Raw genomic sequence first — 26,999 nt, 5'->3', positions numbered from 1 at the left:
ATTTTGATGAAGTCCATTTTATCTATTTTTCCTTTTGTTGCCTGTTCTTTTGGTGGTGTCATACCCAAGAAATACTTGTCAAATCCAGTTTCATAAAGCTTTTCCTCAGTATTTTCCTGTATGAGTTTTATAGGTTTAGCTCTTACATTTAGGTCTTTGATCCATTTTTAGTTAATTTTTGCATACAATGTTAGGTAAGAGTCTAACTTCATTATTTTGCATGTGGATATGCAGTTTTCCCAGCACCATTTATTGGAAAGATTGTCCTTTCCACATGGAATGGTCTTGTGGAAAACCTTTGGCCATTTATGCGAGGCCATGTGTGGCACCCTTGTGGAAAACGATTTAACCATGTATTTGAGGATTTATTTCTGGTCTACCTTGTGTGGACTATAAATCTGTCTTTATGCCCACACCACATGCTTTGATTACCATAGATTCATAGTATGTTTTGAAATCAAGATGTGTGAGACTTACAACTTTATTCTTCTTTTTCAAGATTGTCTTGGCTATTGATTCTGTTCTTTTGCATTAGAAGTCAGAAAATTTATTGCCTACAAAATCATTTTGAAAGTACTACTCAAGCCTTCTAGTAAAATTAAAAATTAATAAAGGACCAATGAGAGATATGCAAATTATTCATGATCAGTTAGCAAACACCAAAACACAGTTGTGTTACAAGTAATAATATAGAACTGAAGCTTAAAGTAGTTGTTAAGAATTATGATTCCTAAGAAAGTAGAACACAAAAATCAAAAGCAATTTCAAATCAACATTTTAAATGATTTCAACAAAATATAGCAGGTATCAGAGGAAGAGATGGGAATTAGATTGAACTAGGGACCTTATCCTATGTGGAAATTAGAGGTTGTATATGTTATTTGACTGAGTAAAAATTAAATTTTATGTATAAGTTATTAGATAAAATAAGTGGCCTCAAAAGGTAAAAATATACAGACATCCGCTGACCTAGGGGATGCCCAGTCGAGACTGGGTGCACCTGGTTCCACTGTGTGGAATATGAACAGCCCCCTCACTTTGAGGTTCCCTGCAGATCACACCCCCAGAACCTCTCTCCCAGAATCTCAGAAGTCAGAGTTCAGTGTTCGAGCCCCGCTGAGAAGCACAAGTCCCCTCCCCTGGCACATCAGCTTCTAGGGGCTCTGAGCCCACCCTCACGTCTGTTAAGTCCACACGGATGAGACTTTTCCCATTGATCCTCATCTGTCTCCTGATGGGACATTCATTTAAAAATTAAAGGGTGGGATTGTGTGTTGGGAGTGGGATTCAGGGCTGTGGGATTCACCAGCCAATTTCAAATGCATGTTAAATATTTAAAATCATTTAAAAATTTGAAACATTAATATTTAATTTTTAAAATATAAAAAATCCTAAAATTGAAATTGTTAATTCTCACTTCCCATGAAGTGTGAACATTCTCTTTTATTCTCATTATCTTTTCCAGAGTTCTCAGGCGCTGTGGTCTCACCTTCCACTGGGGCAACAATGGGCCATTTCCAGCAGGGACGGCGCAGTGTTGGCCTGCATGCCTGACTGCCACACACCTCCAGAATCAGGTGTCTGAAAAGTAAGTCCTGTGTTCGTGGGGTCTTAGTGGCAGGCCAAAGGGGCAAGTGCAGTCACCGCCTCTGACAATAGAGCTGGTAGTGGTTCTGTGGACTCCCTGGAAATCAGATCTAAAGCCCAGATAAAGTGTAAGGTTCATTGAGAAAGAGTCATGAAATGTATTTCATACTGCATTAGAATTTGAGATTGGAATAATAGGCATTATTCTTTAAAAGGAAAAAAAAAACAACTGTAGTGATTGACAAGTGACTTGATTTATACCAGTGCAAAATTTGTCATCTGTTGCAACCATTATTGATTTTTTAAATATTATAAGCAAAAGAAAAATAGTGCCATTATCTTAACACACTAATTATTTTTACTTTTACTGTTTCCTCTTACTTCTTATCCAAAAATACAATTTTAATATGACTGAGAGCATAGCCATTCTTTTGCTTTATGACTCTTGGAACAAAAATTTTTATATACCTTCTTGCCTACTTTTTATTTTAAAGCTTTAATTCTACAGCAAACTTGAAGGAATAGAAAAGTGAACACCCATAATTCTTCACCCAGATTTACCAATTGTTTATACACAAACAGACACACACAGATGGTAAATATGTGTTTGTGTGTGTTTGATTCTTTTTGTCTGAATCATTTGAAAGTAAGTTGCTGACATCATGACACACTTTGGCATCATCTCCTAAGTACACAGCTACCTTCTACAAAAGTACAGCATTATTACCACTGTGAAATACAATATTGATAAAGTGATATTATCCAAATATGTTGTCCCTACCCAGATACCCCTGATTGTCCCCCAAATATTCATCATAGCTGTTTTTCCCTGCTTAGTGTTCAATTAAGTATCACTCACTGAATTCAGTTATGTCTCTTTTTATCTGAACTAAAGGACTGCTTTCATTTTTCTCTTGCGTGATGTTGACGTCTTTGAAGAGTCTGAGCCACTTGTTTTATGGAGTGCTGCACAATCTGGACCTGTCTGATTATTTCCTCATACTTAGATTAAGATAGACATTTCCTCCATTTCTCTTTCCAGCACATCAGCGGGCACACCGTGGCTCATGGTGATAAGTTTGTTCACTGGGCTAAGGTCGTTTCTACAAGAGTTCTCTTTATAAAGTTACTTTTTTTTTTTTTTTTTTGAGATGGAGTCTCGCTCTGTTGCCAGGCTGGAGTGCAGTGGCATGACCTCGGCTCACTGCAACCTCCACCTACCGGATTCAAGCAATTCTCCTGTCTCAGCCTCGCGAGTAGCTGGGACTACAGGCGCCTGCCACCACACCCAGCTAATTTTTGTATTTTTAGTAGAGATGGGATTTCACCATGTTGCCTAGGATGGTCTCAATCTCTTGACCTCAGGTGATCCACCTGCCTTGGCCTCCCAAAGTGCTGCGATTACAGGTGTGAGCCACCACATCCAGCCTATAAAGTCACTTTTTACATTCTTTGTCTTTTACTAGTAAGCAATGGGGCAAACTTTGAAGCCCTGTGAACATTCTCTTCCCTGGCTGATTTTCATCCAGTGATCTTAGCATCCCTTGATGGTTGTGTTATGATTTTGAACCCATTAGTTTATTGGGACCTCAGACTTTCTTTGTCACATAGTCCTTCATGTTTCACATTTTCTGTGGTTGTGGGGTCATCACACAAGGGAGCATATACTGAGGTGGTCAAGAGGAGGACTCTGAAGTTAGACCATTCAGATAGGCATCTAGGTATGCATCTTGTCTCTGTCATACAACAGCCGGGTGACTGCGAGCAAACATTTCTCCTCACAAACCTTCAGTGTCCTTATAATTACAATTAGGAGACTGGGAGTGACCATCGCAGGAGGCATATGGCAGAGGGTACAGCCTGTGGCTGGCCTTGCTAAGCAGTAGCTGTTAATTATTATCAGACACAAGACACATGGGCGAGAGCCACCGGATGCTGCTTTTATTCCTGAGATCTCTTATAAGACCTTTAGCAAAAATGCTAATAAATCTGAGTGACAGAGCAGAGGCCCCACGCTCTGTGTCCCTGCGGTTAAAAGGTTGCATAGGGACTGAAACCACTATGGCAGGAAGTATTCATCAGCGAACACTGTCCCGATGTGCACTCCCCCATCGGCTTCCTCCTCCTGCTCTCGGTCAGCCTTAACTGCCTCCCCTCGCTAGGCCTGAACCTCCCTGGTCTGTTGTCAGGTTTGCCTTTCAGTCAGTAACCAATTGGGCTTTTATTTGAAGATTATGTGTGGGTTTTTTTTTCTATTTAAATCAAGTCCTTTTAGTTTTATTGGCATCCCATTGCCACAGAATGCATCTTCCTTGAGAATGTTTTGAAAATTTTACCAAGAAAACAGTTTGTGAAAATATAGGTTATTTTAGAAGCTACACACGAATATGAATTAGACTGAGTCTTCAAAAAAATTGCTGTTGGAAAACATGTTAATATCTTAAAAATACTTCCTCTGAAAAGGTTACTTGCCTCATTTTCTTCCCCACAACTCTTAAAAGCAGATGAGAGCTGGTGCTCACAGAGAAGACCGCTCTGTGTCCTGCATCCAAATGACATGCTTTCTGTCGGCTTCTTGTCGGGCTGAGCTTGAAGGGATGGCCCTGTGGGGTTCCCCTGCTTTCTGGGGCGATATCAACCCAGCCAGCCTGGGGTTTGCCAGGACCGGAGGACTCTTCTGGTGGGCTCCAGCCCCAGGCTTCCCTGAAGCCTTTCCACATCTCCTTTTTCCTTCTTACCAGCGGTTTATATGCCAGGAATCCTTGCTTGTCTCCTCGTCCTCTGGATCTGCTCCTTGGAGATGGGACTGTGGCTTTTCTGCTTTCCCAGGAGCAAACCCAAAGGTTATGGGAGGAGTGAAGTGCAGGTGAAAGCAAACCTCTGGTTCTGCATCAACACCAAGGAAATCACTGAGTTTCACTTGAGTGTGTGGATGGAAATATCAGGGCTGCTTTTTTTCAGTTTCCCAAAGCACATCCTGCAGAATGTCTATCCACTTGGAAACCTGAGCTCTCTAGTCTTGAGTGAGCTCCATGCTCATGGCCTGTGTGCTGGAGAACCAAATGGAGGTGGCTGGAAGCCAAGGCAAAGCCCCTGCAGAGAGGCCCACTCCCAGGAGGCTTGCAGGTGCTTGGCCACACTCAGGGGAAAAGGACCCCTCCTCCTCCACGGCGCTGGGCCAGGCCCCTCCCTGCGTCTCCCTCTTCCTGTTCCCTTCTCCTGCACAGCAGCAGCCCGGAAGTATGTGTTCCCCAGTGTGGGTTCAACAGCATCACCAGCCAGGAAACCCTCACACCCAGAACTTGGTTTTGGAGCTTACTCTTCAAAGCCCTGGTGCTGAGCCATGGAAAGAGACACAGTCCCCCGTGAGATGGCATAAGTATAAATTCACAAAAGGCTTGAAGACACACCCTCAGGGCAGTTCTTAAATCCCCTGGGGGCTTGCGATCCACACAGACACTGTGCCCCATAAGTGTGTGAAGGTGGGTCAGCCAGTCAAGAGAAGGCCAGGAACCCAGTGTCTATTCAGCACTTTGCTGAATTCCCTATGTACATCTTGGTTCTGGTTTACTCCTAGAGCACGCGAAAGCTCAATTCTCAGGCAAAGTCGTCTGTTGCCATGTTCCAAAGCTTTATTTAACTCATCAATAAGGGAACCAGCAAAAAGACAAATGATCTGGCTCCACAAGCATTTGGTAACTGAGATCTTTTTTTGAGACAGAGTCTCGCTCTGTCGCCCAGGCTGGAGTGCAGTGGCGCGATCTCGGCTCACTGCAAGCTCCACCTCTCGGGTTCACACCATTCTCCTGCCTCAGCCTCCCGAGTAGCTGGGACTACAGGCGCCCGCCACCACGCCCGGCTAATTTTTTTGTTTTTTGTTTTTTGTTTTTCAGTAGAGACAGGGTTTCACCATGTTAGCCAGGATAGTCTTGATCTCCTGACCTCATGATCCACCCGCCTTGGTCTCCCAAAGTGCTGGGATGACAGGCGTGAGCAACCGCACCCAGCCAGTAACTGGGATTTTTAAGGTCAGTTGGGAAACAAATGCGGAAATAAGATGCTAAGTTAAGGCAAACCTCTACAAAGCAATGAAAAAAATGCCAAATTTGGAGTTAACTTGTTTACTAGGCAGTAAAAGTCATAAGCTATCAATTCTGCAGGCTAATCTCACAGGGCTGTAAACCTCTTTATTTTAACCAATTGTGAATGATTAGATAAATATTTGTCACACTGCTCAAGAGCTTCAGAATGGGATCAATCAGACTTATTTGCATTCTAGCAGAATATCACAGATTCCAGAAATCATCATTTTTTCCTTTTTCAAGTTTGGAATCAACGTTTCCATAACAATCAGCTAAAATATGGTGATTGACAAGTTGTGAGTGATCACGTAGCACCGGGTGATGGTGCTGCTTTTTGGCCTGCACAATGCACTTGAGCTCCGGTGTAGATACTGCAAGGCCATGTGTGGGAGGCAGCTTCTGACACAGCTCCCAACCATTCCTGCCTCCTGACATCGCATCTTTGTGTTGTCCCCTGCCCTTGGGTGTGGGCTGGACATGGTGACTTGCTGTTAATAAACAAAATACAGCAGAAGTGACAGATGTCACTTCCAAGACCAGGATACAAACACTGCGACTTCTGTCTTGCTCAGGCTCTCTCTGACTCTTCTGACATGGTTGCTCTGATGAAACAACTCTGATGTTGTAATCTCACCTATGGAAAGGCCCATGTGGCAAAGAACTGAGCTTCTTAGTTCAACAACCCTCAGAAACAATTCTGTGAATGATCACATGAGTAAGCTTGGAAGAGAATGCTTCCTCATTTGAGCCTTCAGACGAGACTGCAGCCTCAACTCACATTTTGGTTGCAGCCTTGTGAGAGACCCTGAGCTAAGGTGCACTCTGACTCCTGCCCCACAGAAATGGTGAGATTATGAATGTGTGTTATTTTAAGTCCCTAAATCTGGGAGTCGTCATTTCACAGCACTAGGTAACTGATGCAGCATCCATGAAATTTATAGTGCTGATTGTTCTTGGATATATGCTTCTCAGCAGAGCTGTGTTTCATCTTTGCCGGCTTCTCCCATCTCCTTTCTCCTGCTTCTCTACTCCCCCTTTCCTATTATTTATTAATCTTCCTTTCTTTATTCCCACTCCATTCGAGTTCCACTTCTCTGCAACTGTAATTGCATCCTTGGCCATTGATTAGGGAGGCTTAACTAGAGGCACCTTATTTGTGGAGACAATGTGCAGTTCAGAAAGATTCCCCATCCTTGGCCAGTAGCAAAATCGTTTTCTTTGTTGAAATCTATTGCTTCTAACTTACTGTGGCTACATCATCCAGGACTGCAATGCTTCTTATTTGGTCTTGAGCCAATGCTTAGTGTTTGAATGAAATTGGCTTTACCATTCTTTCCTCAGGGGAGTGTGGACAAATAAATTTTCTGCTTAAGAATGCAGTTTCTTTCTGACTCAAACAGCTGATCCTATAAACTTGGACTTCATAGTCATCAGTTTCAATTCAGAACCAACCTTTTAAAAATTATATGTTATTTTGATATAAAAAGTACCAAAAGCAAATCTTCTGAAGGAATAGAACTCCAGATGGTTTTATTAGGTTTCCAAGGTTATTAATCTAAGAATATGTTGCAAATAAATACATAAATAATGACCACAATAATCATAATCATACCTATCTTTTTAATTTTTTTATTTCTGTGGGTGTATAGTAGATGTATATATTTATGAGGTACCTATCCTTTTTTTGGTACTTGCTATGTGCCAGGCACTATGCTATGTAATCACCACCACAACCATATTAAAATAGAAACTGCTATCCTCATTTCAAAACTGAGGCAGTGAGAACCAGGGACTACACATAAATTGTCCCCAGGAATTTTTGGAATACCTGCATGGATTTGTATTTATATAAGTGTTTCTAGTGACTAAAAATGAAAACCCAAGAAACTAAAGAAGAAAACAATTAGTAGATTAACCTATTAGGTCATAAAGTTGACAGGGTATTATAGAAAGCTGGGTGGGTTCTTCAGAATCCACCTATCTCACTGTTATCTATTTTAAAAGTTCAAAGCCATACATGATGACAGATATTTATTTCCTTTATGTTTATTTTTTTTATTTGGGAAAATTGTTTATTCTATTTGAAAAGATAGACACTAAAATAAAACACTGAATTTTACCAGTCGCTGACATGTGTAAGTAGTCCACTAATATGGGCCGATAAGAAAGCCCAAAAGCTGAAATTCTCCTGTATTTGTGAAATCTAAATTCTTTTTTCTTAATGGAAAGAGCCACTGCCATTGACTATCTTGGTTCCACTTACTCTAAGTGGTCTGGAAACTTCCAAGTATAAGCAACCAGCCCACTGGGATTTCTATCCAAATGTCCCTTAGACACACTTCCCTGTGTCCCTTTTTAACATGCACAGTCACACACAGTTATGCGAATGTGCACATACATTCACACACACATGCGCATGCAAACATGCACATATATTCACACACACTCAACATAAACATGCACACAGAAGTCACAAACACACATACACACTATTAAACACATGCACACTCACATGGACACGCACACACACAGCACATGCATGCACACGCTCACACATGGACACCTAAACATACAGGCACACCTAGTCTATGATCCATTCAGAGTTAATTTTTATATATGGTGTAAGATGTAGATTGAGTTTACTTTACTGAAGTCCATTTGCTCCAGCATCATTTTTTGGAAAAGTCTATCTTTTCTCCATTGGATTGTCTTTGTGCCTTTGTCAAAAATCAGTTGTCTTTTGTTTTAGTAATAAACGTGTCTATCCTTTACTATCCCAATACTATACTGTCTTGGCCACAGGAGGTTTATAATGCATCTTAAAATCAAGTGTGCGAGTCCTCTAACTTTTTTCTTTTTCAATGTTGTTTTGGCTAATCTAGTTTATCTTTCTATATAGATTTAGAATCAGCTTGTCTGTGCCTACAAAGAAACCTGCTGGAATGTTGACTGGGATTGCACTGAATTTATAGATCAGTGTGACTATACTTGACATCTTAACTGTGGTATATCTTACAATCCATAAAAACAATACATCTCTCTATTTATTTAGGTCAATTTTGATCTCTTTTGTCTGAATTTTGTGAATTCCTTAGTTAGAATTTTTGACTGTGTCCTGGCTCTGTTGTTCTCCAGGTCTACATGGACCCTGTTCCCTTTTTCTAGCTTTGCACCACTGTCCATACCTCTTCCCCAATTACATGGAGCTCAGCCCTCCACTTTGCAAAATCCCCAGTCCTCTGTGGTTTTCAGATGAGATGTCACTTCCTCAGAGCCTCTCTCACTCTCTCCTCCACTCCAGTCTAGCATGGGTGCCCTTCCCTTGTGCCTGACACCATCTTGTCTCTCATAGCTCTAAGCATCATATAACTGCCTCATTAATTTGTTTTTTAGGCCAGCAGCCCAAATAATCTTAGAAGGTAGAGACCCTGCCTAATTTTAGGTTGTATCCCTAGCACATAACACAGAACAATGGCCCAGTTAATGGCAGCTGAGTGTAGGAATGGAGCAATGAAGGAGTGAAAGGAACTGAAAAGGGGGAAGTAAACTAGCCTTGAGTGAGGCTCTGCTCTGTGTCAAGCACCATGAAGGTAGGTCAACAGTGGTCAATAGAAATTAGACTGTCAGGGAGAAATTAGACAGTTATTATTAGACAGTGAAACACAGTCAGACAGAAAGGTATAGAGGGAGAAAGGAAAGGAGGGATGGGGATATATAGACAGACATTCAGGCAGGTTTTGGATAATCAGATAAATACATTCATAGGCATATGGGTAGATATGCAGACAAACAAGATAGGTTGAAAGACATACAGACAAGAAGGAAAAACATTGAGACTCCATATGGACAGACAGAAAAACAGACAGTTTCTAGCATAGAGAGACAGACAGGTGGTCATATAGACAGATATATAGCACAAAGACCTACAGACATACTGACAAATAGACACCCAGAAACATGCATAGGTGGGTGGCTGGGCAGGTGGGTGCATGGATGGATGGATGGATGGAGACAGGTAGAAATAGACAGGATGGCAGAAAGAAAGAAACATGGATAGTTAGACATCTACTTAGCAGACACATGACCAACAGAAGGGGAGACAGAAAATCAGGAAAGAGGAAGGCAGACAGACAATGAGAAAATCAATAAGAAAGATAGATACATACTGACAGGAAAAATATATATATCAAAAGATACATAGGTAGGTAGGTAGGTGGGTGGAACAAGAAAGGGAGAGATAGAATATAGATTGAAGATAGATGATAGGTGGACAGACAGGCAGGCAGACCGATACATATATTTTTATTTAGGTTTATTTAAACTTAACAAATTTCTAAGAAAGATATGGTATCTTCCGCATGTATTGATGGGGAAGTGGATTCACAGGGGTTTAGTGACTTTCTAAAGACCACACTTGAAGAGAATGGCAAAACTTCAACTCAAAACTAGCCCTGCCTTTCCCCGGGGTTTGTGCCAGCACAGCCTGCATGGATTCTCCAGCCCACATCACTTCACCTGCTAAACAAAGTGCACCTTTCTACTCTTCTCTTGCTTGCATCTGCCTCCATCTGGAGCCCAGTCCCCTGTCATTTCTTGTATCTTATTTAATAGCTTCAGTAGGAAATGATGCTTGAAGTGTGGTTTATTATGTGAGCAGGGGGCAAAGAGTTTGGGAGGCCTTAAAGTAGAGATGAGTGTCCTGCTCCTTCCCTCCTGGGTCCTGAGCTCCTAAGAGCCCTCATGACCATAGCCAGTTTTCCTTCTGGACAGTTTTCTACCCATGAGACCTTTTTCCCGTTAGTATTGTTTAATCACGCTATAACACATTAATATCTTAGAGACACTTTCATGATGACACCTGTAATGTAGTCCAGGTACTGATATAATAGGCTTGATTCAGCCAATCTCCTATGGACAAACTTTTTTTACATTTCCAGCTATGCTGTAGGGAACATCCTTAGACATGCCTCTTTGTACACATAAGCAGAGTGTTCTCTCAGGAAGATACTGAATGGCAGAATTGTACAGTTACAATTCTATGTATGTATTCTATATTAAAATGTGTATTCTATATTAAAAACAATTTTAGATACTAAAAAAATGCCCTCTGCTGACCTCACCACTAGCCCAATATTCTCCTACTAGCAATGTTAAAAACTACCAATTTCACTTCACCAGGACTTGATGTTTTCAGGCTTTTTTTCCCTTGCCAATTTGATGCATGAGGGCTTGGGTGAGGGTGGTTAGTGATTATCTTGTCGAATTTGTATTTTCATCATTATGACTATGGTTGATTCTCTTTTCATTTGTTGACTAGTCATTTGAGTTTCCTGTAAATTACACATTCGTATAATATGCCAATTTTTTAATTGGTCCTTTGAATACCAATGCCTTGTTTTTATGTTTTTTCCAGAATTTCTTATTCTGTTAGATAACTTTAAAATATCTATGATTTTTTTCTCATATAGAACTTTGTTTATTGTCTTTGGTTTTTGCTATTATCAGTTTTATCAACTTTATTTTGATGGTGTATTAGTCTGTTTTCACACTGCAATAAAGAGCTGCCCAAGATTGGGTAATTTATAAAGGAAAGAGGTTTAATTGGCTCACAGTTCAGCATGGCTGAGGAGTCCTCAGGAAACTTACAATCATGGCGGAACATGAAGGGGAAGCAAGGCACATTTCTTTACAGGGCAGCAGGAAGGAGAAATGCAAGCAGTGGAAATGCCAGGCACTTAGAGAGCCATCATATCTCATGAGAACTCATTCACTATCATGAGAACTCACTCACTATCATGAGAACAGCATGGGAGAAACCACCCCCATGATCCAATGACCTCCACCTGGTCCCACCCTTGACACATGGGGATTACAATTCAAGATAAGATTTTGGGTGGGGACATAGCCAAACCATATAATTCCACATCTGGCCCCTTCCAAATCAAATCTCATGTTCTCACATTTCAAGACACAATCATGCCTTTCCAACAGTCCCCCAAAGTCTTAACTTATTCCAGCATTAACCCAGAAGTCCAAGTCCAAAATTTCATCTGAGACAAGGCAAGTCCCTTATGCCTATGAACCTGTAAAGTCAAAAGCAAATTAGTTACTTCCTAGATACAATGGGGGTACAAGCATTGGGTGAATACAGCCATTCCAAATTGGAGAAATTAGCCAAAACAAAGGGGCTGCAGGCCCCATGCAAGTCCAAAATCCAGTAGGGCAATGTTAAACCTTAAAGTTCCAAAATGATCTCCTCTGACTCCATGTCTCACATCCAGGTCATGCTGATGGAACAGGTGAGCTCCTACAGCCTTGGGCAGCTCCATCCCTGTGGTATTGCAGGGTATAGACCCGCTCCTGGCTGCTTTCACAGGCTTGTGTTGAGTGTCTGCGACTTTTCTAGGTGCACAGTACAAGCTGTTGGTGGATCTACCATTCTGGGATCTGGAGAATAGTGGCTCTCTTCTCACAGCTCCACTAAGCAGTGCCTCAGTGGGGACTCTTGTGTGGGGGCTGTGACCCCACATTTCCCCTCTGCACTGCCCTAGCAGAGGTTCTTCATGAGGGCTTTGCCCCTGCAGCAAACTTTTGCCTGGACATCCAAGCATTTCCATAGATCCTCTGAAATCTAGGCAGAGGTTAACCTCAATTCTTGACTTCTGTGCAGCTGCAGGCCAAACACCACATGAAAGCTGCCAAGGCTTGGGGCTTGCACCATCTGAAGCAGCAACCTGAGCTGTACATTGGCCCGTTTTAGCCACAGCTGGGACACAGGGCACCAAGTCCTGAGACTGCACAAAGCAGCAAGGCCCTGGGCCCAACCCACAAAGCCGTTTTTTTCCTCCTAGGCCTCCTGGCTTGTGATGGGAGGGGCTGCTGTGAAGACCTCTGACAGGCCCTGGAGACATTTTCCCCATTATCTTGGTGATTAACATTTGGTTCCTCATTACTTATGTACATTTCTACAGCCAGCTTGAATTACTCCTCAAAAAATTGGTTTTTCTTTTCTATCGCATTGTCAGGCTGCAAATTTTCTGAACTTTTATGCTCTGCTTCCTTTTAAACATAAGTTCCAATTCCAAACCATATCTTTGTGAATGAATAAAACTAAATGCTTTTAAGAGCACCAAGTCATCTCTTAAACACTTTGCTGCTTAGAAATTTCTCCCACCAGATACCCTAAATCATCTCTCTCAAGTTCAGAGTTCCACAGATCCCTAGGGCAGGGGCAAAATGCCACCAGTCTCTTTGCTAAAGCATAAAAAGGGTCACCTTTGCTCCAGTTCCCAACAAGTTCCTCATCTCCATCTGAGACCACCTCAGCCTGGACTTGATTGTCCATCTCACTGTCAGCATTTTGATCAAAGCCACTCAGCAAGTCTAGGAAGTTCCAAACTTTCCCACATCTTCCTGTCTTCTGAGCCCTCCAAACTGTTCCAACCTCTGCCTGTACCCAGTTCTAAAGTCACTTCCACATTCTTGGGTATCTTTATAGCAGCACCCCACTCTCTGTGGTACCAATTTACTCTATTAGTCTGTTTTGATACTGCTATAAAGAACTGCCTGAGACTGGGTAATTTACAAAGGAAAGAGATTTAATTGACTCACAGTTCAGCATGGTTGGGGAGTCCTTAGGAAACTTACAATCATGGTGGAAGGTGAAGGGGAAGCAAGATACCTTCTTTACAGGACAGCGGGAAGGAGAAATACAAGCAGGGGAAATGCCAGGCACTTATAAAAACCATCAGATCTCATGAGAACTCACTCATTATCATGAGAACAGCATGGGGGAAACCACCCCCATGATCCAATTACCTCCACCTGATCCCACCCTTGACACATGGGGATTATGGGGATTACAATTCAAGATGACATTTTGGGTGGGGGCACAGCCAAACCATATTAGGTGGACCTTCACTTTTTAGCTCTTAAAAAGGCTTTATTTATTAGTTAGGGCTGGCTACATGCTAAAATGAACATCCCCACAAATCTCAGCGCTTTAACACAAGGCAGGTTTATTTCTTGCCATGTGCCAGCCTGATAGGGACCACACCATCATGTAGGGACCCACATTTCTCCCATCCAGCAGCTCTACTATCCCCTGGAGTCACTGACTCCCTGCTGAATCCTCTCTAATGAGCTGAGCTGGCAAATAAGAGATAAGGGAGAAGTGGGGATGCAGTGGGAGACTAGGGCCAGGCCTGGAAATGGCTCACATTCCTTCCATGCCGTATTCTATTTTCATGGAACTTAAGTCACGTGGCCACACCTTGCTTGGCCTTGGGAGGCCAAGAAATGTGACCTAGAAACACAAAGGCAAGGGCCATGGTCAACATCAGGCAGGGTCTCCAGCACACTTTATTACCACAAGGTCATAAATGTATTCACCTATACTTTTCTCTGGCACACTTACAGTTTTACTTCTTGTCTATGTGTATTTAATTCCTGTGGAATTTGTTGGTCAGTGATATGATGTACGGAATCTTGCTTTATTTTTTCCAATTAGGTTTCCAACTTATTTTATAAATTTTATAATGTGGTCCTTTTCCCACAGGTTTTTCAGAAATTTGGGATTCCCCACGTGTGTCATTCTGTCAGTTAGCGATGCTTTCAGCTTCGTCAGAGATGTTTAATTTCACAAGACAGAGTTGGGAGCCAGTGCACCATTGGGTTGACTGCTCAGTGATGTCATGGCAGCATCTTTCAGGTTCTCTTGACCCGTCCCTCATGGTCACAGACCAGCACAGCTTCTCGTATCACATCACTTCAAGGTGGGAGGATTCTATGCATACCTCTTAGGAAAGCAAAACATTTGCCAAAAGTAGCCTAGCAGATTTCCTGTTGCATTTTGGCAGCTCATGGAGGAGAAAGAACTGGCCACATGGATACTTTTAGCTGCAGGAAAAACTGGTAAAGCAGAAGTCAGAATTGTCTTGATTCACTTAGCCCAATCATCAGCCCATGTATTAAGCCCGCGGATTTACTACATGGGGCTGAGCACATTGTAGCCATGAGCAAAAGCAAAGGTCTGTTGGCAATAAGGAAGGAGAATGGGTATTGGATGGGAAGTTAAGGGCATCTGCCATTATCATCTACCAAATTCTCTCTCTCTTCCCCCACTACCCTCACACATCTCTGCATTTTCTGTTCTCCTCCACGGGTCCATGTGTCTGTCTGTTCCTGTGTATCCATCACTTTAGTCACAATATCTTTATGTGTGAAGTGTGGGAGAACAAACATCCAACTTATTTTCATCAAAATTGTCTTGGAATTACTGGCTTATTCTTCTAAGTTTTAGAAACTGTTTGTCAGCTTCCACAAAAAAATTCTGTGTTGATTGCATTCAACTTATTATACATATTAGAGAGGAACTGGCAACTTAACAATATAGTCTTCCCATCCATTTATTGAAGTTCTCTTTCTATACCTCATTAAAGATTTATTGTTTTCTGCAAAGGAAAAAAAATAAAGGTTTCCTTCTTTTTGTGTGTTTTTCCTAATTAACTTACAGGATATTTGGTGGGGATTGGTTGGCTATTATGAAATAGATCTTTTTGTGTTGTTTTTAAAATTCTAACTTGGCTAATGTTGACATGTAGGAAAAGTGTTGATTTTTGGATGTTGATCTTGTTCCAGCCATTTAAAATGTTCTCATTTGTTATAATACTTAGTCACGAGTTTGTTCTAAACCTTGATGGAAATGCTTCTAAAGTTTTCATTATTAGGTCTGATAAGTCCTAAAAAATTAGAATCAATATCATTTAATAAGTAGAAAAAAGGTTCCTTCTATTCCTGGTTTGTTTCAACGTGGTATAATGAATAACTGGGCTTTTTGGCATCTTTTAAGATGACCATATGGTTTTTCTCCTCAAATTTGTTAAGATAGTGTATTGGCATGAGAATCATGTTTGGCTGTTAGTAACAGAGAGGAGACATTATGGCAGATTTAACAAGAGGAGAATTCACTTCTCTCACATGTACGAGAATGAGGCACTCCAGGGTTGGTAATGGCATCTCTAGAACCCCACAGACTCATCTCCTTCCACCCTAATAACCCCCACAACCAAGCACCCAAGATGGCTGCAGCAGCTCCAAGGCTCTAATTTGTCTCTTTATGTCTTTTTCTGTGTTTTGGACTCATTTGCTAATCTTTAATTTTAAGTTGTACATCTATGTTTATAAATGGTATTTGCCTTGGGTTTTTTTTTTCTATTGCCTCTTTTCTAGTTCAGACCTCTAAGTCATTTTACCTTTATCTATCAATTAGGAATACATTCAGCTACAAGTAACCAGACATTTGACTTAACTGGCTTGAAAAAATAGATACTTAGATGAGAAGTATAATAAGAAGTCCATGGGTGGACTGTCTACGGCTGGTGCAAGTGTTCCATGATACCATCGGAAATAGCTTCCTACTCCACCCAACTTTTCTTGGGTTTTGTCCTCTTGCATTATGTTTTGTACTCCCAGAATGGTGGGTGGACTTGCAGATGTTATTTCCTCACTCAAGGCAGAAAGAAGGGGAAAAAGGCATCATGAGAAAGGACTATTCCATTTAAGCCTGTCTCTTTCTATCAGGTAAGCAAGTGCTTTCCTCTCAACCCAACCAGTTGGAAACCCAGCCATTTCCATCAGGTAGACTGAATCGTCATCCAGCATGGCAGATGCAGATTGGTGAATCACAAGTCGGGGAATAACGGGCTTTTACCAATTGCATTTCATCCCTGGGTGCTAGGAATTTTGTCTTTCTTTTCTGAAATCCAGGGTCTCAACTGCTCCCTGATAAACCAAGATTCAGTCTGCAGTAGGTGCAAGGGTATGCAGTGGACAACATCTAAGAAGCTGGGCTAGCACCTGCCCGTTGCCTTCTAGGCTCTGGATGCCAATTTTTTGTATCTTCATTTATTTTCCTAAAGCATGTCATTCCTGTCAGTTCTGTCTTCTGAAATTCTCATCAGCCTCCCACTGGCCTCATAACATAGGTAAGCTACTCACCCTGGCAGCCCCCAGGGCTGGCCCTCACCTTCATCCCCAGCCTCTTGGCCACCGGCTCTCCTGGACACACTGGGGTATCTGTGCCTGGCCACCACCCATGCTGCTCATCCAGCCCAGAATGCCCTCTTTGCACTTTTCCTTAATCCTCCTCAAAAATTTATCTTACCTTCAGCTGTCTTCATCTGCCAGGCACAGAGAACTGTTCCTTTCTTATATTCCAATGGGTTTACTTGTAAGCAGTATTAGAGTACTGATTCCAATCTAGGTGGAATTTTGGGTATTTTCATGTCTGCCCATCAGAATGGAGTATGAAGGTAGGTTTAGTGTTTTTAGTTTCCTTTTGTTCATTTATTCAGCATACTTATTATCTGGTATATTCCAGCTTGTGGTGATGTTAAGACAAATAAAACATGAACCCTGTCCTCCAGGGCAGCCTTCACAGAGAAGAAGGAGGCAAGTAGGTTGGGGTGACAGCTCAATGCGCAAAGTGTGCCCCACCACTTGTCACAATGACAATGGCAGGCCGGGAAAAGAGGCTGACCCATTAGGCTGTCTTTGCCTTGAAAATAAGGTGCCTTTACCCAGAAGAACTGATTTAGTGATTGGAATCGATAGTAAAAGTAGCAACCTGATTTGTCAGGTTTTTGGATTTTTTTTAAACCCTTGTCAATGGCACATTGGTCTGATTCAGGCACATATTTTATGCCAGTGTAACAGCTAGATTTGTGAGCCTGAAGAATAAAAACATAAATCTTTCAAAGCAAAGCGGCCTTGCAAGCATTCCAATGCTGAAGGTTTAGAATTGTCAGGCAAGCTCTGCTGCGCATTTTCAGGGATGAGATAATCTCTGTGACATGGAGGTTCTCTTGTAAGGTGATCTTTTAAGGGTGGGGGCACATTACACTGTTGCAAGATTGTAGTTTTCTACAAGTCAGAACAAGTGTCACCATGTTTCGTGGCCTTACAAAGTTCACTTTCGTGATTAAGTCTTTTCTTCAAAACTATTGATTATTATTCCTTGTGGATTCTTTAGGAATTATCTACAAACTAGTCCAAATTTAGAATGGTTGGACTTAGGATTTTCTAACTTTAGGATAGATTTCTTGGGAGGTTACCCCATCATAAGTCAAGGAGCTTCTGGACTTAACGATGGTTCAACTTATTTCAACTTTAAGGTGGATTTATTGGAATATTAAATTCATTTTCAACTTAATGTATTTTCAACTTAAGATAAGTTTATTGGTGTATAACCCCATCATAAATTGAGCATCTGTAGTTTTTATGAACAGTCTGTAACCTTTTTGGGATCATAAGCCCATGACTGTAATGACAGCTGTACACTTGCTGTCATAGGAGGAACCCTGGAAGAATTCTATATGCCATTGATGAGTATATCATTTCAGTGCACACAGGAGAAGACTTCAGTAGGTCCTACACTTACTGCTATTCCCAAATATGTAAATTTTAGAAGATACTTTTCTTCCATCTTTCCATACTGGGAGAAAACTATGAAAAGGTACAACTGAGTGAGTGTCAACTAAGGAAATGTTTTGCTTCCAATCATGCATCTATGCACATAATATATTTCAAAGGCACCAGATGTTTTGACCTGACACCTTTTGAAGACACCCCGTTCCATTGTAAAGGGATGGTATTGTGTGATGGAATAATGGTGACTTTTGGATCAAAGTGAGTCTATGTGGGAATCCTTACTCTGCCACTGGGCACTCTGGGCTTTAGTAAAATGGAACTAAACCACTGTCCCTGTGGAATTGTTGCCTGTATGAGAGTTAACTCACCCTTAAAGCAGTAAGCACGATCAATGTAATTGTGGGCACTCAGCAAGTAACATTTATTTTCCTTAGTGAGATAGATAGGGGATTTAGGCCCATGGGAAGAATCTTTTTAACTGCATTCAAATAAATTTGAAAACCAAGTTAAGATGGATAAATCTCTAGGAAAATATGACCTAACAAAATTAAACCATATAGAGATAGAAAGACTGGGCAGAGCAATTTCCACAGGAAAAAATTAGAGGAAGGTGTAAAAGAGCTCCCTGAAAAAGAAGGACCAGGAAGATTGATTTGTGGGTCAAATCTACCAACCTTCAGATATCGAATGGCCCTGGTGCTACTTAGGTTAATCCAGAGCATTGAAAATAAAGTGAAACTTTCAATTTTGTTTTATGTATATAATATTAACTATAAAGCCTGACAACGATTACACATAAAAGTAAAAACCATAGCTCAATCTAGTTTATTAATATTAATTTAAGAATTTTACAGAAAACCAAATGCCATGTGTTCTTACTTAAAAGTGGGAGCTAAGCATTAAGTACACATGGACTCAAAGAAAGGAACAACAGACTTTGGGACCTACTTGAGGATGGAGGGTGGGAAGAGGATGAGGATAAAAATACTACCTAGCAGGTCCTATGCTTATTACCTGGGTGGCAAAATAATCTCTACACCAAACCCCCATGACATGCAGTTTACGTATATAACAAACCTGTGCATGTCCCCCGAGCCTAAAGTAAAAGTTAGAAAAAAATAATCAAGTATTATGGGAATCGTTTAAAAAAGAGTTTTAAATAAAAATTAGCAAAACCAAATCAAAAAGCTCATAAAAAGAAACATCAATGAATGATTAAAGGAGATTTATTCCAGAAACATGAGTTAGGTTCAGTATTAGGAAGCACATTAATATAATTCATCATATTAGTAGATTTTATGAAAAAAATAGTATGAAAGTCAACATCTATCCATAATAAAACCACTCAGTAGAAGAGGTTCATGTATACCTTTTAAACGTGTGTGTCACTACCCAACTTCAAACTATACTACAAGGCTACAGAAACCAAAACAGCATGGTACTGCTACAAAAAACAGACACATAGACCAATGGAACAGAATAGAGATCTTGGAAATAAGACCACACATCTGCAGCCATCTGATTTTTGACAAAAACAAGCAATGGGGAAAGGATTCCTTATTTAATAAATGGTGCTGGGAAAACTGGCTAGCCATATGCAGAAAATTGAAACTGGATCCCTTCCTTACACCTTATACAAAAATTAACTCAAGATGGATTAAAGATTTAAATGTAAAACCCAAAACTATAAAAACCCTAGAAGAAAATCTAGGCAATGCCATCTAGGACGTAGGCATGGGCAAAGATTTCATGACAAAAACATCAAAAGCAATTGCAATAAAAGCAAAGATTGGGATCTAATTAAACTAAAGAGCTTCTGCACAGCAAAGGAAGCTGTTATCAGGTGAACAGACAGCCTACAGAATGGGAGAAGATTTTTTTTTTTTTTTGAGACGGAGTCTCGCTTTGTCCCCCAGGCTGGAGTGCAGTGGCGCGATCTCGGCTCACTGCAAGCTCCGCCTCCCGGGTTCATGCCATTCTCCTGTCTCAGCCTCCCAAGTAGCTGGGACTACAGGCGCCCGCCACCAAGCCCGGCTAATTTTTTTTTTGGTATTTTTAGTAGAGACGGGGTTTCACCTTGTTAGCCAGGATGGTCTTGATCTCCTGACCTTGTGATCCGCCCGCTTCGGCCTCCCAAAGTGCTGGGATTACAGGCGTGAGCCACCGCGCCCGGCCGGGAGAAGATTTTTATAATCTATCCATCTGATAAAGGTCTAATATCCAGAATCTACAAGGAACAAATTTACGAGAAAGAAACAAACCCATTAAAAAGTGGGCAAAGGATATGAACAGACACTTCTCAAAAGAAGACATTTAGGTGGCTAACAAACATGAAATAGAGCTCAACATCACTGGTCATTACAGAAATGCAAAGCAAAACTGCAATGAGATACCATCTCGTGCTAGTCAGAATGACAGTTATTAAAAAGCCAAGAAACAACAGATGCTGGTGAAGCTGTGGAGAAATAAGAATGCATTTACACTGTTAGTGGGAATGTAAATTAGTTCAACCATTGTGGAAAACAGTGTGGCGATTCCTCAAAGACCTAGAACCAGAAATAACATTTGACCCGGCAATCCCATTACTATATATACCCAAAGGAATATAAATCATTCTGTTATAAAGATATATGCATGTGTGTGTTCATTTCAGCAGTATTCACAATAGCAAAGACATGGAATCAACCCAAATGCCCATCAGTGATAGACTGGATAAAGAAAATATGGGATCTTCATGGCTCTGACTCGGACACAGCAGCATTCCGAGGCTTGCATCGTGAATTTTTAGCTCCAGATCGACTGCAAGAACAAACCAGCAATCCTGAGAGGACCCACAGACCCTCTGAAGGAAGCAGACTGCTCCTGCAGGACCCAGGAAACACCTCAAATACTGTGAGTGCCCCACCTGCGGAAGTGGAAAAGGGAGATCCTGTTCTCCCGAACACACACCCCCAATGGAGAAATTCAAGGTCTGTTTGCAGAAGTTTCCGACCTTAACTGGAGCTGAGTCAGTTTAAAGAACTGAGTGAAATACAGGGGTAGAGGAAGCAGTGGGAAAGGCCCTGGGAGCTCCCTGGGTCCCCAAGCAGGCCATTCCTGCCTGGCACCACAGGGATCCTTTGGGAGGGAAGCCAGAGGAGGGGGGAAAAACACCACAGGGAGAAGGAAGTCTCCAGCTGAACTTTGTAACAATTTGAACTGGATGAGAAGCCTCTTTGCCAGAACTCAGGGGAGGGTGCGAATCTGTCCTGCAGACTCTCCACAGGCGGGGATAGAACCAAGCCCTTTTCTTTCCAGCTGGGAAGCAGGTAACCTGGGGCAAGTTCTCAGCTCTGCTCACCCACTGCCTGGAAACAGACTTGGGGCTGTTAGGGGAGGCACAGTGGGAGAAGACCGGCCCTTCGGACTGCATGGGAGCTGGGTGAGGCCTGCGACTGCCGGCTTTCCCTCACTTCCCTGACAGCCTGCATGACTCAGCAGAGGCAACCATAATCCTCGTAGGTACACAACTCCATTGACCTGGGAACCTCATCCCCCATCCCCCACAGCAGCCTCAGCAAGACGCACCCAAGGACAGTCTGAACTAAGACATACCCAACCCTGCCCCCACCTGATGGGCCTTCCCTATCCACCCTGGTAGCTGAAGACAAATGGCATGTAATCTTGGGAGTTCTAGGGCCCCACCCACCACTGGTTCTTCTCCATGCTACCACAGCTGATGCTCCCTGGAAAGTGCCACCTCCTGGCAGGTGGCCAACCAGCACAAAAATAGGATATTAAACCACCAAAGCTAACAATCCTTGCAGAGTCCATTTGACCCCACCACCAGCTCCAGGAGAACAGGTGCTGGTGTCCACAGCTAAGACACCCATAGATGGTTTACATCACAGGACTCTGTACAGACAATACCCAGTACCAGTCTGGAGCCAGGTAGACTTGCTGGGTGGCTAGACCCAGAAGAGAGACAGCAGTCGCTGCAGTTTGGCTGGCAGGAAGCCACAGTTATAGGAAAAGCAGGAGAGTACTGCAACAATGGAACACGCCATGAGACAAAAGAATCTGAACAACAGCCTGCAGCCCTAGACCTTCCCTCTGACAGAGCTTACCCAAATGAGAAGAAACCAGAAAACCAACCCTGCTAAGATGACCAAACAAGGCTCTTTAACACCCCCCAAAAAATCACACTAGTTCACCAGCAATGGATCCAAACCAAGAAGAAATCCCTGATTTACCTGAAAAATAATTCAGGAGGTTAGTTATTAAGCTAATCAGGGAGGCACCAGAGAAAGGCGAAGCCCGATGTGAGGAAATCCAAAAAACAATAAAAGAAGGGAAGGGAGAAATATTCAAGGAAATAGAGAGCTTAAAGAAAAAACTATCAAAACTTCAGGAAACACTGGACACACTTATAGAAATGCAAAATGCTTTGGAAAATCTCAGCAATAGAATTGAACAAGTATAAGAAAGAAATTCAGAGCTCGAAGACAAAGTCTTTGAATTAACCCAATCCAACAAAGACAAAGAAAAAAGAATAAGAAAATATGAACAAAGCCTCCAAGAAGGCTGGGACTATGTTAAACAACCAAACCTAAGAATAATCAGTGTTCCTGAGGAATAAGAGATTTCTAAAAGCTTGGAAAAATATATTTGGGGGGAATAATGGAGGAAAACTTCCCTGGCCTTGCCAGAGACCTAGTCATTCAAATACAAGAAGCACAAAGAACACCTGGGAAATTCATCTCAAAAAGATCATCACTTAGGCACATTGTCATCAGATTATCTAAAGTTCAGATGAAGGAAAGAATCTTAAGAGCTGTGAGACAGAAGCACCAGGTAACCTATAAAGGAAAACCTGTCAGACTAACAGCAGATTTCTCAGCAGAAACCCTACAAGCTAGAAGGGATTGGGGCCCTATCTTCAGTATCCTCAAATGAAACCATTTTCAGCTAAGAATTTTGTATGCAGCAAAACTAAGCATCATATATGATAGAAAGATACAGCCTTTCAGAAAATACAGAGAGAATTGACCACTACCAAGCCACCACTAGAAGAACTGCTAAAAGGAGCTCTAAATCTTGAAACAAATCCTAGAAACATATCAAAACAAAACTTTGTAAAGCATAAATCACACAGGACCTATAAAACAAAAATACAAGTTAAAAAGCAAAAACAAAAAATGAAAAAACCAAGGTACACAGGCAACAAATAGCACAATGAATGCAATGGTACCTCACATCTCAATAATAACATTGAATGTAAATGGCCTAAATGCTCCACTTAAAATATACAGAACTGCAAAATAAATAAGAACTCACCAATGAACTATCTGCTGCCTTCAGGAGACTCACCTAACACATAAGGACTCACGTAAACTTAAAGTAAAGGGGTGGAAAAAGGCATTTCATGCAAATGGACACCAAAAGCAAGCAGCAGTAGCTATTCTTATATCAGGCAAAACAAACTTTAAAGCAACAGCAGTTAAAAGAGACACAGAGGGACCATTATATAATGGTAAAAGGCCTTGTCCAACAGGAAAATATCACAATCCTAAACATACATGCATCTAACACTGGAGCTCCCAAGTTTATACAACAATTACTAATAGACCTAAGAAATGAGATAGACAGCAACACAATAATAGTGGGGGACTTCAGTACTCCACTGACAGCACTAGACAGGTCATCAAGATAGAAAGTCAAAGAAACAATGGATTTAAACTATACCTTGGAACAAATGGACTTAACAGATATGTACAGAACATTTCATCCAACAACCACGGAATACACATTCTATTCAACAGCACATGGAAGTTTCTCCAAGATAGACCATATGATAGGCCTCAAAATGAGCCTCAGTAAATATAAGAAAATTAAAGTATATCAAGCACTCTCTCAGACCACAGTGGAGTCAAACTGGAAATCAATTCCAAAAGGAACCTTCAAAACCATGCAAATACGTGGGAATTAAATAACCTGTTCCTGAATGATCATTGGGTCAAAAATGTAATCACGATGGAAATTTAAAAATTATTCAAACTCAATGACAATAATGACACAACCTATCAAACCTCTGGGATACAGCAAAGGGGATACTAGGAGGAAAGTTCATAGCCCTAAACACCTATCAAAAAGACTGAAAGGGCAGAAACTGACATTCTAAAGTCACACCTCAAGGAACTAGAGAAACAAGAACAAACCAAACCCAAACCCAGCAGAAGAAAGGAAATAACCAAGATCAGAGCAGAACTAAATGAAATTGAAACAAAAAAAATACAAAAGATAAATGAAACAAAAGCTGATTTTTTGAAAAAATAAATAAAATTCAAGACCACTGAAAGATTAACTAAGAAAAGAAGAGAGAAAATCTAATTAACCTCATTAAGAAACAAACGGGAGATATTACACCACAGAAATACAAAAGATGTGACACCACAGAAATACGAAGGATTATTCAAGGCTACTATGAACACCTTTACACACATAAACTAGAAAACCTAGAAGACATGGATAAATTCCTGGAAAAATACAATCCTCCTAGCTTAAATCAGGAAGAATTAGATACCCTGAACAGACCAATAACAAGCAGTGTGATTGAAATCTTAATTTAAAAATTACCAACAAAAGAAGTCCAGGACCAGATGGATTCACAGCAGAATTCGACGCTATTCCACAAGACAGAGAAAGAGGAAAGCCTCCCTAATTCATTCTATGAAGCTAGCCTCACCCTAATACCAAAACCAGGAAAGGACATAACCAAAAAAGAAAACTACAGACTGATATCCTTGCTGAACATAGATGCTAAAATCCTTAACAAAATACTGGCTAACAGAATCCAACAACATATCAAAAAAAAAAATCCACCATGATCAAGTGGGTTTCATACCAGGGATGAAGGGATGATTTCACATACGCAAGTCAATAAACGCAATGTACCACACAAATAGAATTTGGAACAAAAATCACGTGATCGTCTCAATAGATGCAGAAAAAGCATTCAACAAAATCCGGCATCGCTTTATGATTAAAACTCTCAGCAAAACCGGCATACAAGGGACATACCTCAATGTAATAAAAGCCATCTGTGACAAACCCATAGCCAACATAATACTGAATGGGAAAAGTTGAAAGCTTCCCTCTGAGAACTGGAACAAGACAAGGATGCCCACTCTCACCACTCCTCTTCAACATAGTACTTGAGGTCCTAGCCAGAGCAATCAGACGAGAGAAATAAAGGGCATCCACATCAGTGAAGAGGCAGTCATACTATCACTGTTTGCTGATAATATGATTGTTTACCTTGAAAACCCTAAAGACTCCTCCAGAAAGCTCCTAGAACTGATGAAAGAATTCAGCAAAGTTTCTGGATACAAGATTAATGTACACAAATTGGTAGCTCTTCTATACACCAGGAGAGACCAAGCGGAGAATCAAATCAATAACTCAACTGTTTTTATAACAGCTGCAAAAATAAAACCAAATACTTAGGAATATACCTAACCAAGGAGATGAAAGACCTCTACAAGGAAAACTACAGAACACTGGTGAAAGAAATCATAGATGACACAAACAATTGGGAACACATCCCATGCTCATGGATGGGTAGAATCAATATTGAGAAAATGACCATACTGCCAAAAGCAATCTACAAATTCAGTGCAATCCCCATCAAAATACTGCCATCATTCTTCACAGAATTAGAAACAGCAATTCTAAAATTCATATGGAACCAAAAAAAGAGCCTGCATAGCCAAAGTCAGACTAAGCAAAAAGAACAAATTTGGAGGCATCACACTACCTGATTTCAAACTATACTATAAGGCCGTAGTCACCAAAACAGCATGGTACTGGTATAAAAATAGGCACATAGAGCAATGGAAAACAATAGAGAACCCAGAAATACACCCAAATACTTACAGCCAACTGATCTTTGACAAAGCAAACAAAAACATAAAGTAGGGAAAGGATGCCCTTTTGAACAAACGATGCTGGGATAATTGGCTGGCCACATGTAGGAGAATGGAGCAGGATCCTCATCTCTCACTTTATACAAAAATCAACTCAAGAGGGATTAATGACTTATATCTAAGACCTGAAACTATAAAAGTTCTAGAAGATAACATTGGAAAACCCCTTGTAGACATTGGCTTAGGCAAGGATTTCACGAGCAAGAACCCAAAAGCAAATGCAATAAAAACAAAGATAAATAGCTGGGACTTAATTAAACTAAAGAGCTTTTGCATGGTAAAAGGAACAGCCAGCAGAGTAAACAGATACCCCACAGAGTGGGAGAAAATCTTCACAATCTATACATCTGACAAAGGACTAATATCCAGAATCTACCACAAACTCAAATCAGTAAGAAAAAAAAATCCCATCAAAAAGTGGGCTAAGGATATGAATAGACAATTCTCAAAAGAAGATATACAAATGGCCAACAAACATGAAAAAATGCTCAACATCTCTAATGGTCAGGGAAATGGAAATCAAAACCACAATGTAATACCACCTTACTCCTGCAAGAATGGCCGTAATAAAAAAAAAAAATCAACAAACAGTAGATGTTGGCATGGATGTGGTGAACAGGGAGCACTTCTACACTGCTGGTGGGAATGTAAACTAGTGCAGCCACTATGGAAAACAGTGTGGAGACTCCTTAAAGAACTAAAAGTAGAGCTACCATTTGATCCAGCAATCCCACTACTTGGTATCTACCCAGAGGAAAAGAAATCGTTATACGAAGAAGATACTTGCACACGCATGTTTGTAGCAGCACAATTCACAATTGCAAAATCATGGAACCAACCCAAATGCCATCAATCAATGAGTGGATAAAGAAACTATAGTATATTTATACAATGGAATACTAGTTGGCCATAAAAAGAAATGAATTAACATCATTTG

General features: G+C 41.0%; 1 protein-coding gene across 3 annotated transcripts in view; it reads left to right on the top strand.

The window, feature by feature from the left end:
• OTUD7A (OTU deubiquitinase 7A) overlaps nucleotides 1-26,999 on the top strand; it is a 393,053-nt gene that overhangs the window by 179,522 nt on the left and 186,532 nt on the right. For 2 of the 3 annotated variants that reach the window (XM_016927863.4, XM_016927862.4), the window contains exon 2: nucleotides 1,466-1,588. Coding sequence is in view for 1 of the 3 variants with exons in the window: in XM_054666883.2 (XP_054522858.1) it covers nucleotides 20,733-20,990 (258 nt within the window). In the remaining 2 variants the exon portion in view is untranslated. Of the gene's footprint in view, nucleotides 1-1,465; nucleotides 1,589-20,155; nucleotides 20,991-26,999 lie in introns of those variants that run through there. The other variant, XM_054666883.2, reaches the window with a different exon arrangement.

Source organism: Pan troglodytes, chromosome 16 (assembly GCF_028858775.2).
Source record: "Pan troglodytes isolate AG18354 chromosome 16, NHGRI_mPanTro3-v2.0_pri, whole genome shotgun sequence".
In the NCBI taxonomy this organism is placed as follows: domain Eukaryota; kingdom Metazoa; phylum Chordata; class Mammalia; order Primates; family Hominidae; genus Pan; species Pan troglodytes.
The sequence above is the reverse complement of the archived record's forward strand: the minus strand, read 5'-3'. Positions and strand labels throughout refer to the sequence as shown.